The 20,232-nt window shown below is 44.3% G+C and overlaps 1 protein-coding gene and 1 long non-coding RNA gene across 5 annotated transcripts in view; both read left to right on the top strand.

Annotated features, from left to right (window-relative positions):
• VWA8 (von Willebrand factor A domain containing 8) overlaps positions 1–20,232 on the top strand; it is a 90,669-nt gene that overhangs the window by 62,749 nt on the left and 7,688 nt on the right. For all 4 annotated transcript variants that reach the window (XM_083624582.1, XM_083624583.1, XM_083624580.1 and 1 more), the window contains exons 30-41: positions 414–530; positions 1,631–1,695; positions 1,807–1,932; positions 3,417–3,526; positions 6,042–6,190; positions 7,193–7,394; positions 8,773–8,854; positions 9,023–9,227; positions 11,501–11,609; positions 11,956–12,112; positions 13,754–13,862; positions 18,244–18,369. In XM_083624582.1, coding sequence (XP_083480708.1) covers positions 414–530; positions 1,631–1,695; positions 1,807–1,932; positions 3,417–3,526; positions 6,042–6,190; positions 7,193–7,394; positions 8,773–8,854; positions 9,023–9,227; positions 11,501–11,609; positions 11,956–12,112; positions 13,754–13,862; positions 18,244–18,369 — 1,557 coding nt within the window. The remainder of the gene's footprint in view (positions 1–413; positions 531–1,630; positions 1,696–1,806; positions 1,933–3,416; positions 3,527–6,041; positions 6,191–7,192; positions 7,395–8,772; positions 8,855–9,022; positions 9,228–11,500; positions 11,610–11,955; positions 12,113–13,753; positions 13,863–18,243; positions 18,370–20,232) is intronic.
• Positions 18,379–20,226, top strand: LOC310767644. Its single transcript, XR_014551000.1, has 2 exons — positions 18,379–19,112; positions 19,545–20,226. It is a non-coding gene; the product is annotated as an uncharacterized lncRNA (long non-coding RNA).

The following is a 20,232-nucleotide window of genomic DNA, read 5'->3' on the forward strand; positions in this document are numbered from 1 at the left end:
GTTGCTTGAACACTTTCACTTGCTCCAGCCTCCTTCAACAAAATAACCAAAGAAGTGATCTGTAGCAGATCTTGGAATTAATCTGTGATTATTTCTTTGGTGCTCTCCCATTCATATGACATTACATGGGTTGGGATATTGAGACCAGTTTGACACAACAGACCAACCATATATTTCTCTTCTAAGTCAAGGATTTCAACCTAACAGTGAACTTTGACAAAATACTGTTGAGGGGCCTCTTTTGAAAAAAAAGAAAAAGAAAAAAAAGCTTAGGTAGTGGTTTCCAACAAAGAGAAATCTACTCAAAATTCTAAAATGTCTTCAGTGTCAATCTTTTCAGTGAAAGAAATCAATGATGCCATGAAAATGGCATATGCTGGAAAAGAATGTAATTTTTTACTTTCTTTTTGCAGAGCAATGTTATTCTATTAGTGGACATTAACACTGGATCCATACGCCGACTTTTACTGTCGCCAGATGTGAAAGAGGGTCCTAAAAGGTCATCCTGGTGGGGCAACAAGGAAGAGCAGGTAAGGCAGGGGCCAGCAACCTTTTTCAGCCATGGGCCGGTCCACCGTCCCTCAGACCATGTGGGGGACTATATTTTGAAAAAAAAAATGAACGAATTCCTATGCCCCACAAATAACCCAGAGATGCATTTTAAATAAAAGCACGCATTCTACTCACGTAAAAACACCAGGCAGGCCCCACAAATAACCCAGAGATGCATTTTAAATAAGAGGACACATTCTGCTCACACTGATTCCCAGACCATCTGCTGGCTGGATTGAGAAGGCAATTGGGCTGCATCCAGCCCCCGGGCCTTATTTTGCCTACCCCTGAGGTAAGGCAGCCCAGTAGCCAACTATGCTTTGTGCGAAATGAGAAGCTTCGGTCTCCTCCAAGCCTAGTTATCACAGTTTTTTCTGTCTAGCCTTTATGAACAGCAACACATAAAGGAAGCTCTTCACTTTGAAACCTCATGCCAGGGTGCATTTCTTTAGTTTTTTTTTTATGGTACTACAGAACAACTATTTTTGTTTGCAGGCACTGACATAGCTACTCTTCAGGAATATGTATGCATGTATTTTTAATTAAATTTCCCTTACAGTCAGATATAGGAAATGGGCTTTAGAGGAGCTATGTAGTCGTGATGCAGTATAATTTGCATGTGAAAGGGCCTCTTGTTCAGTACCCAGGATCTCAATTCAAAAGAACTAGAAATATCTCGGGCTAAATTCTTCAAGAGTAGGGTAAAGTCTACTGTCCTAGATGGGCCCAGTGGTCTGACAGCTTCGCATGATAAATCTCTCTTGTTCCAGTCTCAATCCAGTTTATGTTGAATAAACCAGGAAATCTGTGGTTATAAGCATTTATATATCAGTAGAGTGCACCCTGCTGGCTTTTGGAATATAGTACTATATTTTTTGCCAAACAAGGTCTCTATGGAAGTAAAAGCCTGATCTGAAGCCCTTTTCATTCATATAGATAGAGGCCAAATATCCATTTGCTGTTTGTTTGTTTTTCCTCCTGTAAGCAGGCAGACAACTCTTTTGCAACTGAAGTTGTGATGAGTTTGGTAATTTTGTGAGTTTGAATTGGGTAATTTTGTAATTTGTTTTTTTCTTAGAAGAGTCACAAAATGTGCAGGGAGTTTTCACACAAAAACTGGCTGGTGTTCTATAAAGAAGAAGGGTGAGAAAGAACTCCTGTTTCCTATTCCCTCCCCTCATTGCAAAAATACAGGCCCCTCTCCTGCGTTTGTCCTCAGCCTAATTTTGTCTTTCTTACCCCTTTATTTTCCAGGAGTCACCTTACTGTTTTAGATGTCCTGGAAGGCCATGCTCACACCATCGCGCTGCCTATCAAACTCTCCTCCGTCTTTTTGGTGGCTGAAGACCACTGGCTCCTGGTCGAGAGCAAAACAAACCAGTAAGATACTAGATATGCCTGCATGTTCCACCCAGAAACTTAGACATATCCATGCCCTCTCCATGCCTAAATATTTGCATGAAAATATTTCTCCATAACTTGGGAATTTCCATTTTTTGTAACCCCAGCTGCTGCTTTAGCAAGTTTTTTGGCATGGTCCAGCCAAAAATACTGGTGTGGTTTTTATGTAACACTAAGCTAAACTTTGGCTTAGTTAGAGCCGGTAATCCTGGGGGTATCTGGGGTGAAAATTTGCTGCCACTTGACTCCTCCCTTGGCCATGCTACTGCTGTCCATGGCTTGGCTCAGTGCTTGGCTTACAGCCTGGACTTGTGGTTTGTCTCTCTCCCTATAAACTACAGGCTTATAACAAAGCTTTGTTCTTGATTTACCATTTGTGGTTTGTTTGGGGGAGGTAAACCACAAACCTGGTTTCACACATGACAGTCAACCAAACTATGGCTTAGCTTTGGGCTGCATGGCGGCAGCAGGTCCAGGGAAGGAGCAAAGCAGCTGTGATTTTCACTCCAGGGACCTGCTTGTTCTTGCTAAGCCATGGTTTGGCTTAGTGTTCGTGCTAATGAATTAAAAACTTGCTTTGCTCCAACCCATTGAAATCCACGGGTTTTCAAGCACTTAACGTGGGGTATAAATCTTAAGAGGGATGCGGGTGGCACTGTGGGTTAAACCACAGAGCCTAGGACTTGCCGATCAGAAGGTCGGCGGTTCGAATCCCCGCGACAGGGTGAGCTCCAGTTGCTCGGTCCCTGCTCCTGCCAACGTAGCAGTTCAAAAGCACATCAAAGTGCAAGTAGATAAATAGGTACCACTCTGGCGGGAAGGTAAACGGCATTTCCGTGCACTGCTCTGGTTCGCCAGAAGCGGCTTAGTCATGCTGGCCACAAGCTGTACGCCGGCTCCCTCGGCCAGTAAAGCGAGATGAGCGCCGCAACCCCAGAGTTGGCCACGACTGGACCTAATGGTCAGGCCCTTTACCTATGAATCTTAAGATTGGTAAAGCAAATGTAATATTCTTTGTAATGGTGCCTACAAGGATCAAGGCTATCTGCAGTCAACACAAAAAGATTACCTCTGTGATCTCCTACCCTAAATTTAAGAGTGGGGAACCTTCTTACTGTGCCCAGGAAGGTGGGGCTGCCGCTTTTCTGTGGCTGCAGAACAGCCGTGGCACCTCATGAACATCAGCAACATATGTGGGAAGAAGAAGTCATGTCATCAGCCTGTCTCCCTTAATTCCCTGCATAAAGATGTTGCTGGTATTATAATGGAAGGAAGGAATCATTTTGAAGTGGTAGCTACGTCACTGTTAACCTGAGAATAAGTCCTAAGGATAATTTGAGGGTGGGAGAGAGAGATTGGGGGCGCAGGAACCAAACAATTGTGACGGTGTTGATCAGTGCAATGGACAAGAGATAAATATGGCCGTGTTAAATAACCACTGGGCAATTCCACCTGATTTGCAGAAAATATCTTTTAACTAAGCCTACGCATATGGAATCTGAAATGAATGGAATTTGCCAGTTACACGCACTGAATGAAGAGCCAGCGGAGACCGAATCTGGGATAAAAACAGGTAGTGAATTTAAAATTGATTTGGCACTGCATGAGTCGGGTTTCCACCTGTTCACACTTATTATGTGAATTAAAAGCTTTAACGGGACAATTCCGAGTCATCATTAATCTTACTACAGTACTGCTAACAAGATTGTGGCCTCTTCTACAATGGTTTCCCTTCCAAATGCCATAGTAGGAGAGTTAAAACTTCAGATGACAAGATGTAGTGACTCACATCCAAAGAAAGTTTATATTCAGTGTAATTGAAATCAACAGGAAAAGTTAGTTGCAACTCATTTATGTCTTCCTGTTTTAACTGGGAGCCTCAGTACAGGCGGTGAGCATTTGAGGCGTGTCCAGTAGCCACACAATTGCCAAAATGAGGGTCCTTTTGGACCTGGAAGAGAGTGGGGCAGGGCGTAACCGGGCAGAGGGTGTGCTCCGCCCATGCACACGAGGGCCGAGAACAGAACCCCTGTGCGAAATGGTCACTGCCCGTACTTACCGTATTTTTCGTCCCATAGGACGCACCGCCCCATAGGACGCACCTAGTTTTTTGGGGGGGAAATAAAGGGGGGGAATTTCCTTTATTTCCCCCCCAAAACCAGGTCGGGGAATGCAAACCAGGTCGGGGAACAGCAGGATGGCGGCGCTCCGCCTCCCCGCTGTCCCCCGAGCTTGTGAGGCTGCCCAATGTCTGCCCGAAGCGCGGGGCGCTCTTCTTCAGCGCGCCCCGCGCTCCATGCAGCAGGCTGCTATCTGCAGCCTAGGGAGCCCTGTGGGAACTCCCGCAGGGCTCCCTAGGCTGCGGATGTCTGCCTGAAGCGCGGGGTGCTCTGCTTCAGCACGCCCCGCGCTCCGTGCAGCAGGCTGCTATCCGCAGCCTAGGGAGCCCTGCGGGAACTCCCACGGGCTCCCCAGGCTTGCTGATAGCTTCCTGAAGCCTGGAGAGCGAGAGGGGTCAGTGCGCACCGACCCCTCTCGCTCTCCAAGCTTCAGCGAAAGCCTGCATTCGCCCCATAGGACGCACACTGATTTCCCCTTCATTTTTGGAGGGGGAAAAGTGCGTCCTATAGGGTGAAAAATACGGTACTTCTCACAGTTCTCTCCATGTCAGGACTAGCATGTCAGGAAGAAAGATTTTAGTCTAGCCTCCTACTGTCTCAGTGAGAACCACACCTAGTTTCCAATAGTGTGAATGGAAACTGGCAGAGCCACCATATATGCAAGGCATTGTGTGGCTCTTCCTTTCATGCCAACAGTCCACTACATTTTAACCAATATACGTATTTAAAACAACAACAGTGGTATGAGACCAGAAATTCCCAGCTGTTGTTCTGTTTAGGCTCACTGTTGGTTCCATAGAATGGTTTGCAATAGACAGCTGTAGGTGTTCAGTTCAGACACGTTTGGTAGGGACTTGTGGTGGCCAGTGTCAACTACTGTCCTGCATGTCTGCTACAAGAAAGTTGCCTAAATATGGTTTGTGACTGCATAATAAAAAGCACAAAACTTATGCCTGGAGGTGTAACGCGATTCCCATACTTTTCTGTGCCTCCTGCCAATCACCAGGTGAAAACTGCATCTCATCACCTCTTAGGGAATAGCTGCTGAACCATGAGAATCCTGCTCAGCCTACAAACTATCAGTGGGCAATATCTAATTTAAATCTCTTGATTTTTTTCAGTGAGTTTATCTCAGTATGACTTAGGGAGCAATCTTGTGCAAAAGAAGCTGCGTTAAAGCGAGCTGGAGTAAATTAAGCTGGTGTAAAATCATACTAGATCTAAGCCCCCATTCAGCAGTGGGGGATCTCCTGTTGCTCTGCCTAAGGGTGGCAGAGGGAAAACAAGCCTTTAAAAGAGTGGTGTGTGTTGGGTTGCCAGCTGAATGGACTGAGTCCCCCGGCCTCGAATCTCCCCTTGCACCAGACTCCGCCAGTTTCAGTTCAGCTCACTGTTCCATCGCTGAGCCAGGAAGAGCAAGTTTACACTGGCATATCTTTGGCTGAGTTGGGGTTGGCAACTTAATGCCAGCTGAGCCCAGGTGAGCTGGAGATCTGCGGCATCCTCAGCTGCTCTCCCTGACGTACAGTATCTTGCCATAGGATTGGCCCCTTAGCTGGATACAAGCTTTTGCTCTTCGGGATTAAATAAAAAATGTTTCTGTATACCTGAAGGAGCGTCTCTGTCCTCATCGTTCCGCCCGGACACTGAGGTCCAGCACTGAGGGCCTTCTGGCGGTTCCCTCGCTGCAAGAAGCCAAGCTACAGGGAACCAGGCAAAGGGCCTTCTCAGTGGTGGCACCCGCCCTGTGGAACGCCCTCCCACCAGATGTCAAAGAGAAAAACAACTACCAGACTTTTAGAAGACATCTGAAGGCAGCCCTGTTTAGGGAAGCTTTTATTGTTTGATGCACTATTGTATTTTAATATTTTGTTGGAAGCTGCCCAGAGTGGCTAGGGAAATATATTATTATGATTATTGTTATTGTTGTTGTTGTTATTTGTTTGCTTCACTTTTGCCTCACTTCAGAACTGCATATGCCACAGGCAGTTTCATGTGAACAGTTGTCTTCTGAAAACCTAAGTGTAGCACTTGGGCAGAAGATCAGCTCCCCGAACAGAATGCTCTCCGATGAACATAATTATGCTTCTCTCATCGTTGGATTTCCACACCTCATGGTAGGCATCGTTTTTACTTAGTTTAAATAAATGAAATATCAGCATCAAGGATGCCACACTAGGTAGATAATTAGCTCTGGACAAGCTTGATAAAATTCTGATCCTACATGGTAGCAGTTGATGCCCTTCATATAATGGAGGCATTTATGGTGCCACCATAAAAAACCACAGAGCCTCTTGGGCTTGCTGATAGGAAGGTCAGCGGTTCGAATCCCAGTGATGGAGTGAGCTCCCATTGCTCTGTCCCATCTTCTGCCAACCTAGCAGTTCAAAAACACGCCAGTGCGAGTAGATAAATAGGTACCACTGCAGCGGGAAGGCAAACGGCATTTCCGTGCTCTCTGATTTCTGCCACGTTGTCCTGTTGCGCCAGAAGCAGTTTAGTCCTGCTGGCCACATGGCCCGGAAAACTGTCTGTGGACAAACGCCGGCTCCCTCGGCCTGAAAGCAAAATGAGCGTCGCAACCCCATAGTCGCCTTTAACTGGACTTAACCGTCCAGGGGTCCTTTGCCTTACCTTTTTTTACCATCGTCTGTTGCCCAGAATTGGAGAGGAGATGCCACCACCTCTTAATTATTGGATCGTGCAGCGGGATTTAACTGAAATATACCTAAGAAATTAGGCAACGCATTGTAGATAAAATTAAATATAACATTTCAGTAAAAGTAATATACATTTTTCATTTAAATACCTGCTTAGTTAACAACAACATTCCAAACAAGATCTAGGAGGTGTTCCTGTTAACACACCTTGAAAGATGTTTTGTAGGTAGATTTCACCACAACACGGGTCCCTGTGGCTAGGAGGAGCCTCAGTTGGTGAACTTTTAATTGCAAAAGCCTGTTGAGCCTTCATTAGTCCCTGTTCAAGGAAGTGAATGTTTAAGTTGATATTTCCCTTTTCCTCATTGTTCATCCTTAACACATTTTATGGACCAGGATTGTACACTCTGTTGTGCAGTGCAGTCCTATCGTCCTGCTTCTCTTGTGATTTTCTTGCAGTCTCCCAATGAGGTTTACAGCTGGAAGAGGGACTCTGTCCTGGGCCAGAGGCAGCCTTTGGCTTCTGATCCCTTGTATTATGGAAAGCGCAGCAAAGGTGGAGCAGCAAAGCGACCAAATTGTGTGACTCTTGCAGCTGCCAATCAGGTGGTCAGGGTTCTGGCTCCTGGAGATGTGCCTTTGAAAGAACTTTATCCCAAAGGTAACACGAGTGGGATTACTAAATTACATTTCACTTAGCTTGCTGCAGTTCTTAGAAGTAAATAGTGTGATTTACTTTTAGTAAATATACATAAAATTGGGCTGTGAGATTCTTTGAGAAGCAGTAATCTCTACAACAGAATGCTGAATTGGCAAATACAGAATTTTGTACTCTGTTGTGTAGTGTAGCCCGTGTGCTTCATGATTCTGTGTAAATGCACAGTATGTGATGCTGGGCGCATAACAAGAACCTCACTTTGTAATTAATTAATTATGTTTCTATACCACTCTTTATCACAGGCGGTTTGCAACATAAAAATGAAAACACAAAATACATAACATAACAGCAAGAACAGAAAATGACCCCCTCCCACAAATGCATTTAAAAGGCCATAGATTATTTAATTAGCCAAAGGCCTCGTTGAAAAGAAAAGGTCTTTTATTTTGAAATCAAGTTTTTTGCCCTTATGCTTGTGAAACTATTCTGTAGTGACGGCAGAAGCCTTCCAGAGAGATTTCCAGTGTGCTTTGTGGTAGGGCTTGCTAATGCTTACTAATGCCAGTGTGGTGTAGTGGTTAAGAGTGGTAGACTTGTAATTTGGTGAACCGGGTTTGTGTCTCCGCTCCTCCACCTGCAGCTGCTGGGTGACCTTGGGCCAGTCACACTTCGTTGAAGTCTCTCAGCCCCACTCACCTCACAGAGGGTTTGTTGTGGGGAAGGGAGGGAAAGGAGAGTGTTAGCCACTTTGAGACTCCTTAAAGGGAGTGAAAGGCGGGATATCAAATCCAAACTCTCTAATCAGTTCTTTCCAGTTGTTCGCAGCACATGTCTATAGGGGTTGTGCCCTTGAGCGATTGGGTAGAGCTGCCTCTATGGTCAGTATAGAAGTTATGTTCAACCCACCTGGGTCTAAATGGTTCAAGTGCAAGTTAAGTCTTCTGCTTGTATGTTCATGCATTAACCGCTTTAATGCTGCTAGATAACTATCATACCAACTGAAAAAGCGTGTTTGCAGCTTTTAAACTCTGCTAGTCTCTAAAAATTTGGAAGAAGAAATCCATTGGGGCATCCTTGTCTCAGTCTGTATCTCTGGCATTCAGCTTTTCCAAAGCCTTCTGTGTTGAAATGCTCTTCAAGTGTACTTATATTTTAGTATTTGTTACGAGATGATAGATTAAGATGGGCTCAGTCATGCCTGATCAGGTTTTGTTCATGTTTGCTTATAGTTCAACATTCACAGCATAAGCATTTGTCTTTGTTTTCATTTCTTTTTTTGAAATTAAGCTTTATAAAGTGTTTTTGAGAAATGTGGCAGCGCGATTTATTGAAAGAGTTTGCTGTTAACTATAAAATATCCCTCCAATACTTCTGTTTGCAGATGTTACTCCTCCCCAAGCTGCTGGTTACCTGGAAATTACGGATCTTACAACAAAGAAGCTTAAATATATTCCTGTTCCCAGGTATTTCATGTTTAAATCTGTCTCAGCTGCAAACAACAAACAGAAGCCATTGCACTAATATTTTAATTCGTAGGGCTTTCCTAACTTTGTTCAAAGCTCAGCACCATTTTCAATTCTCCATGGTTTTAAAATAACCCTTTTGGTAAACCATCTTCCCTTGGTTTTCAGACCAATGAACCTGACTCCCTATACATCGTGGCTCTCGGCGATTTCAGACACAGACGTCTTGCTGGCCGCACTCGGCGAAGCAGGTGTGGTCACTGTTGACATGGGTGGCAATGTCAGGCTCTGGGAAACCAGCTTGGAAAGTCTTCAGAGATCACTCCAGGAATGGAGAACGATGATTGGAGAAGAGAATGGCAGGCCTGTGCAGGTAAGACGAAGAAGCACATTCCACATCGGGGGCTCCAGGGGTTAAATTTTGTGCTTTTAGGCTGAAACACAGCCTTTTGAGTTACCTGGGCCTGGGGGTGCTCAGTCCTAAAAATCCTCTCCTGGTATGACCGCCTCTCCTGGTATGCCACGCGGAGGACCTTAAGGTCCACAAATGACGACATTTTGGAGGTCCCAAGTCGCAAGGTCTCAACTAGGGTCAGGGCCTTTTCAGCACTGGCCCCGACTTGGTGGAACGCTCTGTCACAAGAGACTAGGGACCTGTGGGACTTGACATCTTTCCTCAGGGCCTGCAGGACAGAGCTGTTCTGCCTGGCCTTTGGTTTGGACTCAGTCTGACCCTTATGTCCTCCTCCCCTTATGGTTTTGATCTATGGGCTACTTTTAAAATGAGGCTGCAATTTAAATTGCATTTTAACCTGTATTTTAAATTGGTGTTTTTTTTCCTATTATGTTTTTACTGTAATTTTACTGAGCCCGGCTCTGGCTGGGGAGGGCGGGGTATAAATTATTATTATTATTATTATTATTATTATTATTATTCAAGGACAGAATGGGAAAGCAGCCCCTGAAAACGGCATTGTGTTTTATTTGCATTTTGTGGGGGTTTTATTAATAGTTTAGGGTTCTTACTGTTTTATGCTGTGTTTTAATTTTTGGCCTTTTATTTTGTGAGCCTCACAGACAGCTTCTCTTATGGGGCAGCTATAAAAATCTAGGACGGAAGCTTACAGTCAGTACTAGAAGCCCTGATTTCTGCCCTGAACTTACCAGAAGGCCATTATTATCTTTGCCTGCCGCTCTGCAGGCTCCAGTCCCAACCTCCCTTATGGCTCCAGATTCCCTCAAAGCCTGGATTGAAGACAGCGTATTACAGGTTTGGATGTGGGTACAGTGCCAGGCTGGCCTGAAAGTACAAAAAGGCAGAATGCTTCTCGTCTGAAGAGAAAGCTCCCCACAGATGTCTGCAGGAGATGGCAAGGTTAACTATGCAGAAGAAAGTAGTAAAGACTCCAAACACGGAGCCACAGATTGCTGCACACAGCCCATAATACCAACAATATCCAGGCAACCTCTTTTAGCCTCCATCTTCTGCATTTTCTAAAATGATAATTGTTTCTCGTCTTGAGCAATATATCTTAAACCTCAGCAGCACCTGGTAGGCTGGTTATGGAGCCAGGATGCAGGAAGCAAAGTTCCTTTCACTGGGCGATCTTTTCTGTCCCATATTCCCTTTTAGCAAGATGCTCTCTGTTTACAGAACCTTGTGTAACTGCTGACGTGCTCCTGCTATTGGAGTCATCAAATGCTTTTCACAGGTCATGAGAAAAAAAAGGCTTCTGGCGGCCTGTTCCTGGTGTTACTGCTCTGCCAGGGCTATCTGCTCTCATCATCACTAGAGGGACAACAGCACCATCCATTGGTCAAATAGAAATATACAGTACAATTCATAGAGTGGCATTTCCCTTAGAGTCGTTCTCTGTAAAGGCTGTGGTAAATGGCTGCTTACAGGTACCTATAATGGACATGGATGGAGAACAAAGTGAATAGGTTTGGTGATAAATGTATCCAATATATTCAGCATCAAATTTCTAATGAAGAATGGAAATGAATATAGAAATTGTCCTCAAGCATTTATTCACTACTGATCTAAAAGATAACTTTAAAATATATATAATAAACTATTTTGGAAGAAACAGAGAAGGCATTCCTGTTGGCCCATTAAAGGAAGCGGTGAGGTTCAAGGTCATGCAGTTGAGTTGCCCAGGAGAAAGGGCAAGGTCCCTGGACTTGACGGGAAGTTTCACGTTTTTAGCACCTTTGACGGTGGAAGAAGTTAAATCTTAGGATGCAAATCCAGACTCAGAAGCAAGTTCAGACACTTCCGCATTTTGTGCCCTAACTTCTCGGAAGCAAGGGAGCATAAAGAGCATTTTGACAAAATTCAAATTAACTCCTTTCATTCTCTCTGCCCTCCTTGTTGATTTCTCTAAGGAGCCCTGAACAGCTACTCTTCTGTGATGCTTTATATGTTTTGACTTGCTCATACTCTTTCAGTGCCCCAGATATAGCCCTGATCTTCTTTCCTTCCCAGGAAACCTTTTATTTGATGCATTGCATCAGCCATCCTTTGGGCAAAGGAATAGTAATATGGTCAAGTTGGTTCTATGCCTGGACCTTATAAAGAGTGCATGGCTCTCTTTATATCCTATAACCATCATTTTTCTGCAGACTTTGTTTTTGCTTCAACAGATAACTATCGAGAGAGAAAGCGGTTTGGATGTCAGCTCTCCTAAGCATGGGAAGATAGATCCAGATAATACTCCTCATGTTGGTGGAAACATGTGGGCTGGTGGAACAGGTACAAAACCATTGTTTGCGCCTGATATTCAGGAGCCATCCCTGAAACGTGCTGAAGTGGTTAGGGTGTCCCAAGCTCTGTTGCGTATGTAGCATGCAGTTCTAAACAATTCACTTGAAATGACAGTGTGCTGATCTCATCATTCTCTAGGGCAGAGCTTTCCAAACTGTGTCACAACGCAACACAACACAACACAACACAACCTTCGGTTTGCTAGTAAAACTATGACTGTGTCGCGAAATGATGCATGATGTCTAAAAAGTGTGTCACCAACATGAGACGTTTGACAAGCCATTGGATTCTCCTCCATCCAAAATCAAGAGCACCGTTTCTGCATCTTTTCTAGGTGGAAGAGACACGGCTGGGCTGGGCGGCAAAGGCGGTCCGTACCGACTGGATGCTGGCCACAAGGTCTACCAGGTGTCTCAAGCAGAGAAAGATGCTGTGCCTGAAGAGGTGAAGAAAGCCGCCAGGGAGATGGGAGAAAAGGCTTTTAAACAGAGGTTAATATTCACTTTGTAATGGATTTCTCTTCATGCAATGGACACTTTGAAAGAAGCATTGGGTTTATAAAGTGAAATCCCTTGTGCCTACTAGACACATGATCCATCAAGGGCCCCAGCAGATAATGCATGTGTGTGCATTTAACATGCCTGATCTTTGTCATTTAAGCAGCAACAAGAGGAGCACCGATCAGGACTGTACCATGTAGGGAGCAGGGGTAGTTCACTCTCCCCCCCCCACCCCAGGCAGCAGTCCTAATAAAAATGATGCTAATACATGGGAGCATAGCTGTCAACCGTCCCTTATTTGGCGGGAAAGTCCCTTATCCCAGCACTGTGTCCCGCTGCTGTCCCTTATTGATGATGTCCCTTAAATTTCCCGGATTTCAAAGGAAGCAGCTCCTCTCCCTCCCTCCCTGCTGGCCAGGGAGGAGGGAGGCTCCAACTGTGTTGCTTGGCTGCGTTGCTCACCCTATAAGGAGTCTTAAGAACGACTGGGGGTTGGAGCTTGCATGCCTTGTGCCGATCAAATCAGCCGTGTTGCCTGGGGACTCGCCTTTGCTCAGTGCTTCCTGGCAGAGAGGCGACGGTGGTTTTCCTTGCTGCATCCCCTTTGCCAGGTTGCTGCGCTGTGGGAACCACCGCTTGAGGCTTCGTTTGGCTGCTGGTTGACTAAAATCCCTTATTTTGGCTGCTGATCCCTTATTTTTGAGGCTGCTATTTTCAAATCTGTAAGTTGACAGCTATGCATGGGAGGGATTCATTCAGCTCTTGTGAAAACATGAGCATGCATAAGAAGGCACAGGCAGTTGCTCAGTAAATTATTTGCTCCTTTACCTTCCTTCTCCACTTGATTTGTTTCTTGATTCCCCCAGGAAGTTGTTTGCAGTTATGTATAATTTACACCAATTGTCTTGACTGCTCCATTACTTGAAAGATATTGTGCTATTTAGTTTGAAACCTGCTCGTCACACACGTGATCGCATTGGGAGCATGTGGGCGCATTGTTACTGAAGTGCTCTGATGGGGAGCTAAAGATTGGGTTTCCTCGGGAGAAAGTGGCAGGACAAGCGGAAGTCTGGATGAGCCGTGAGACAGAGTCATAGAACTGTATAGAGTTGGAAGGGACCCTACTGGGGTTGCCACATGCCCTCTTTTTCCAGGACACGTCACAGATAGAGTCATCATAGCGATTCATAGCTAAAAGTAGAAGTCAGCAGATTTGTCCCCTGTTTTGCTCTTCAAAATATGGCGGCCTAATTCTAGTCCAACTCCCTGCAAGAGAGGAATCACAAACTCTGTTTAAAAACCTCCAATATATGTGAAGGAAATCAAAGTGGCTAACTGTGAATGCTTCAGTTTTCTTGATTTCACTTCTATATCTTCTTGAAACAGTATAAGACAAGCCAGATTTCAGGATGTGAGAGTTCAGTATAAAAATAGTCTAGCTGAGATTCAAACTCTGTTGATATTTGGACCATCCCAGTTAATGTGGTAGAATATCTGTTTTAGAACTTAAGCTAAGAAGGCCTGTTTTATTCCGTACTTGTATGTCCTGTTTTAAGAAAGTTGACCAACTCTTTTATAGCTGTGCAAAATGCCTCTTACTCATTTCATTCTATATTCATCTCATTTTTTCAGACTAAAAGAAATCCAGATGAGTGAATATGATGCATCTACGTATGAGAGGTTCTCTGGAGCTGTTCGACGGCAAGTTCATTTACTCCGAATCATCCTGGATAATTTACAGGTAATAATTGACTTTTTAAAAAGTGATAAACTCCCTTTTCTGCACTTTACCTGAGAGGAAATTGTTTATTTTCAAGTTATTGGCAAGGAAAAAATATATGAAAAGACGGGAGGGGTCTCTCTGGTATGAGGGTTTAATGGATGACTTGTGGGAGCTGTTTTACGGGTCCCACTCAAAATTCTCTAGTGGTAGAAAACTAATCAGCTAGCAATGAGTTGTGATATTTGAATTCATTACTTGCTGACCCAACCAACTGGACATAAGTTGCATATCTGGGTAGACTGTCACAATAGGGATTTTCTGCCATGGCTGCTGTATCTCTTCACATTTCAGCAGAAGTAACTCACACGTCCAGCTGCTGCCCATCAGGTCTAAGGCTGTGAACAGTAGATCCATGTGAAATAAGAGGTGCTTCCTGCTTTGAATTTAAATCTTCATTTTGGAGTCCCAAAGCATCTCAGCCTTTTTTCTGAAGCTGCACCAATGCACCATCAATTACCTGTTTTTCTATTTTGTATTTCCAAGTTTTGCTTAGGCCTCTGTGCAGTTTGCCACAGTTTTCAGTTCACATCCCTTCCTGGCGGGATACATACAGCACCAAAAAGGATCACAATGTGATCACACAACATACATATTGGTGCACAAATTAAATCGCAGCTCACAAAGGAGTTGTAAACCAAAAGGAAGAGCAGAATGCAGGGAACCCATGGAATGGAAAGGAATGGAAAACCTTCTCTTCCTTAATGTGTGCATGTATGAACCAGGGCTAAGCTTATTTGTGGCAAGGGGTTAGAATATTGGAATGACAGCTGTAAATATATAGAAGAAGAAGAAGAAGAAGAAGAAGAAGAAGAAGAAGAAGAGGAGGAGGAGGAGGAATTTGGACTTGATATCCTACCTTACCTCACTCCCCTTAAGGAGTCTCAAAGTGGCTAACAGTCTCCTTTCCCTTCCACCCCCACAACAAACACTCTGTGAGGTGAGTGAGGCTGAGAGACTTCAGAGAAGTGTGACTAGCCCAAGGTCACCCAGCAGCTGCATGTGGAGGAGCGGAGATGTGAACCCGGTTCACCAGATTACGAGTCCACTGCTCTTAACCACTATACCACGCTGGCACGGAGATGGACCCTGAGCTCCTCCAACACCCTTGACAGGTCCATTTTGATAGGTGGGTAGGGCTCCCCATCCGTCACTCACTTGATTTTGCCATGAGGTCAGGTGAGTTGCATTTTTCCCTGCTCCACACCTGACCTTATAGCTAATGTCAGATGTCGAGAAGGTGGGTGGAGCTTGTGGGAAATGGCCCTGTGACCTCGTTTGGGCCATTGTCCATCCCTTTCCCGCTGCTGCTTTAGGAGGTGCTGCATCTAGTTTTGAAAGAGAGGGTGATTCGTGTCATAGTTCACTGATCCCTGAAACTCATGCCATTGTGCTCAGATAATGCTTTCAGCTGGGTGAGCCTTTACATCTGCTCCAGGAGTGTTTCAGCTATTTGTCCATGGCGTGATCTTTCTTGACATCTGTGTTTCGCTGTCTGAAAGCCAGGCAGAGAATGAGAAATGTACAAAGAGAATCAAGATAAGCTTCCATTTGCAAAGTGTGCAGTGAAATATTTTTTTCTCAAAATCTGAGGAGCTCATACTTTGTAGAGATTAGAAGAGCCTGATTCTGCCCCGAAATTGTTAAGACAGTGTGCTTCCCCCCTGCCCCAGCTTCTCTTTTTATGTAAAAAAACCCAAATAGTTATTCCAGGTCATAAGTGAAGAAACCTTCAAAATTCTGTTTGTAGTGGTAGTACAGTGGTACCTCGGGTTAAGTACTTAATTCGTTCTGGAGGTCTGTTCTTAACCTGAAACTGTTCTTAACCTGAAGCACCACTTTAGCTAATGGGGCCTCCTGCTGCCGCCACGCCGCCAGAGCACGATTTCTGTTCTCATCCTGAAGCAAAGTTCTTAACCTGAAGCACTATTTCTGGGTTAGCGGTATCTGTAACCTGAAGCGTATGTAATCTGAAGTGTATGTAACCCGAGGTACCACTGTAGTAGCAATAATAATATGATCAAAATCTTCTTTTTGAAGACGCTTTACTGTTGTTACATGTTATATATTGCCGAAAGTTACTGGGCCTCCCCAAGGGCTCGGTTGCTGCACAGTTAAGAACTGAACTGGGCCTCCCCTCTATTGTTGCGAGAGCCCACATTAGAATAATTAGTTTTTATTGTAAATTAATCAATGCCCCAGGCTCCCTACTAGCCAGGCAAGCCTTTTTAACTTGTGCTCATAACAACAAATGGTCCAAGGCCATGGAGATTATCACGGCACGCTACTCCCTCCCAGATCTTGACACGCTGTCATCTTGGGACTATCATAATATCCGGGCCTGGATTCTTACAAGAGACGAGGCCATGGACCGGGCACAGTCCACCACAGCTCGCCTCTCCAAGTGGCTCCCTAAAGTGAAAGTGGTAAGATCACTGGCCAACTACTTGATAGACTTGACGGAGCCCAATTTGAGAAGAGTGTTTACCATGGCCCGTTTCCATTCTATACCCACGGCCTTCTTGCAGGGGATTTACTTTAAGACCCCCATTACTCAGCGTCTATGTCCATGCACAATGAATGAAGTAGAGGACTTCATACATTTCTTTTTCTACTGCCCTATTTATGAGCTAATAAGAACTAAGCTCCTCCTCTTGATCCCGCCCACCATCACATCTAAGGAAGACTGTTTGAAATCGCTTCTTGTGGATGCAAATCCCCAAATTTCACGTGGGGTGGCAATCTTTATAGTGCAGGCTTTGAAACTCAGGGCTACACTGACTGGGTAGTGTGTCCCAGACCTGGACCTGTTTTAATTCTTTGTATTACCTTTTTAACCTAATGTGTCGAGCCTATTTTGGGGCCATTATATGTTTTATATACATCTGCATTTTAGATTCCCGGCGCTGGCAACTAAATTTTTGCATTATTGTTTTAGGGTAATTTAAATGTCACAATGCCAGTATTATCGTTTGAATCTTGTTAGGTTGCTTCTCTCTAGCATTTTTGTCTTATCCTCCTATGGCTGTATGCTAATGCAATCAAGGTTTGATGGTGATGATATTGCATTTTAGGCTGTGGGCTCCACAATTCAGGACTGCTGAGGAAGAAGGGGGAGGGAGGCAGCAGCCGCTAGCCCTGTGCCCCCTCCCTCAGGACCAGGGTCTCAGGAGTTGGTCCCTGGGGCCTAGAGACACAGAGCAGCCCTTGCCACAACATCAGGGAAGGAAGCGCATCCGTTTTCCTTTAGACTAACAAAAGGTTGCTTTAAGTTCATGGGGAAAGCGCCGTATGCTCTGTTTCCTGAGGCTGCATTGTCTTCCTGGGAAATGTGTAGCAAAACTATCTGACCAAGAAACCAGACATTCTTTGTTGCCTGTAAAAAAAAAGGAGGAGGAAAAAACTCGTATAACAGTGAAACTTAACAACCTGCTTATTTGGTGTATGATCCCGTTATTTGGGACTAGTTCTCACTGAGGCGATAAACCTGTGCCTGTGTGGTGCTGCTTCAAGCTGGAGGTTCGTGTGGCTGAATGGACAATGGGTGCCACAGAGACGTGATCTGGACTTATCTTCTTCTTAACATGCACACAATAGTGCCTCCTGCTCAGAGTCACAAAGCATCCTTAGACCAGTGAAACAGGGCAAGTCATGACATTGTACAGTGGTACCTTGGGTTAAGAACTTAATTTGTTCCGGAGGTCCGTTCTTAACCTGAAACCATTCTTAACCTGAGGTACCACTTTAGCTAATGGGGCCTGCCGCTGCGCCACTGCCACACAATTTCTGTTCTTATCCTGAAGCAAAGTTCTTAACCTGAGGTACTATTTCTGGGTTAGCGGAGTCTGTAACCTGAAGCGTCTGTAAATTGAAGCGTCTGTAACCCAAGGTACCACTGTACTACATGTGGCTTAAGTGATGGCCGGCTATTAACACGTCTCTCAAAGTCCAGTTACGTATGTCAGTAACTGAAAGCTAACTGTATTTTGAGGGTTGTATTTGCTAACTGTATTTGCTGTGTCATCTGCCCATCATCACTTAAGCCTTACAACTTGAACTATTAACAGTTTGTTTGATAGGAAGGATCGATTATCAATGGAAAAGGGCTGTCGCTCATTGGCAAAAGGTCCCAGCTGGAATCCCTGGCATCTCTAGGTAGGAAATGTCCGGGTCCAGTATAAGACAGAGCCCTGTGTTCCTAAATACTTGCCTATTCGTGTTTTGGTTTGAATATTTGTGCCAAACCTCATTGTAGAATTTGCAGCAGAAGTCCCATTATGACTTCCAAAGACTTTTCAGAAAGAAGATAGTCTTAAAGACAAGTGTTTCCTTTTTTTCACAGGCGAAAGGAAAGGAAAGACAGTGGCTCAGGAACCAGGCCGTTGGAGAACTAGATGATGCCAAGATAATTGACAGTCTGACAGGAGAAAAAACTATCTATAAGCGACGGGGAGATCTTGACCCACAAGTAAGTTAACTGAGACAAAGTTAAAGTGCATGCACACCAACTGTTCTCCTGGCATACATGCTTTTATCAGTCCATTTAACATTTTGCTGGGTAATTTGGTGTAGTTTACAAAATTCTGCCCGCCCACCTCATTATTCACACATTTTATTCATGCATAAGGCAGAGCTTGCACAGAGCCTGCGCTGCAACTTAAATGTAGCCCAGCCAACATACCCCCCTAGAGTCTGGCACAGTGAATTTCCACAGAATTATTGCCTGTTCTGGGAGGCAACTGTGGCTGTCATGCAACTCCATGCAGGTTCCAGAATCACACTGTGCAATATGTTTGGAACAGAGTCAGTTCTCCTGCGGAGTCCATTGACATAGTTTGTGCTCATTTCATTTTGTTCTGCAGCTCTGTGTGACGTAACTCTGTCTCCAAACATGCCTTTGAGAGCAACTTTTCTCAGTCTTGCGTTTATGATATTGAGTCAGCTGTTTTTACCTTTTCTGGACCCAGGGTGCAACCAGACATGACAGCCGGAGGTCTGGGATTAGAGCAGCTTCCCCTTTTTATTTACTAAGTAGCTGCTGGAGGTGGTGAGGCGGAATCTGATAAGGACTGCGGTGCTGCTGGAAGAAGTTGATTCTTTCTCCCCTTCCTCCATTTTCCTCATAAAACTGCCCTCTCCAAAGCTGCTATTTTCTCTGCAGGTAGCACACTTTTAAAGAATAGCAGGAGACCCAGTTACAGATTTCCCACAGTCTTCTGCCATTTGTTTTTTTTTTCCTTCAAAATTTTGTATTGATTTTCACAGTATTATAAACAAACAAACACATAAGACAAACAAACATAAATCATAACCTTATTGAAAATTACACTTATTAACTTTGTTAAGTGACTTCTCCGCTTCCCCTTGGTTGAATTTCATTGCATATCCTTTTAACGGTATTCCAAGTCACAATTCTTATAAAATTTAACTTAAACATTAACATCCTTAAATCTTCACTTTATGAAATTAAACATATTAATTCGTCACTTATCATAAATAAAATCCCAAGCCAATTAAGTATCTGCAAGCTGTTTTCAGTTAGTTTAACTTAACATATGTAACTAAATAATCATTAAATTTAATCCACTCTTCCTGATACTCCTCCTCCTTCTGGTCGCGGACTCTTCCAGTTAGGTCGGCTAGCTCTTCTGCCATTTGGCCCTCAGAATATGGAGATAATTGATATATGAACATCGTAATGGGCAACTTGAATCAGCAGCCACATTCTGGGCTCTCTTTGCTGGCTGTGTGCCCTCCTGGGGAATTTCCTTCCCATGGCTGACCATGAAGGCCTCCGCTTGGATGTGTCGATGTATGAAGGCCTCTGGTCCTAGGCCTGCAACTGTTGAAACTCCAGAGAGCTTAGTGTTTGCAATTCCAACCTCTTCTTATAATGTCTGCTCTGGGTCTTCTGGATTGAAGTAAATCATAAATAATGGGGACAAAGAACCGAATTATGAGAAGCATCTGTATTTCAGTGGAGAAGAAGAGAATTCAAAAGAAAATGCTTGAACGGTGATTCAGTGAAAGAATGACACTGGAAGCTAGTAGAACAAAACAAATATTTTAAGCGTTTTTATCTGTTTGCCAAACTCTCCGTAAGCAGCTTGGTATTTGTATTCCGGCTTGCCTTGTTTCATGTGTCATGAAATACCTTTTCAGATCCAGGAGCAATGCCAGAAAGTGTTAAAACAGACGCTTCACTTTTAAAATGATCTACTTTATAGTCTGAGTGCAGTGTCGCCCAGAATCCCATTTTAAAGGTTGTAATGTCCGCAGACAAGCTTTGCAACACAAAGCCGAATTATCCCCATAATGCATGTTTTTTAAA

Source organism: Podarcis filfolensis (genome assembly GCF_964270895.1).
Source record: "Podarcis filfolensis genome assembly, chromosome: 7".
NCBI classification, from domain to species: Eukaryota; Metazoa; Chordata; class Lepidosauria; order Squamata; family Lacertidae; genus Podarcis; species Podarcis filfolensis.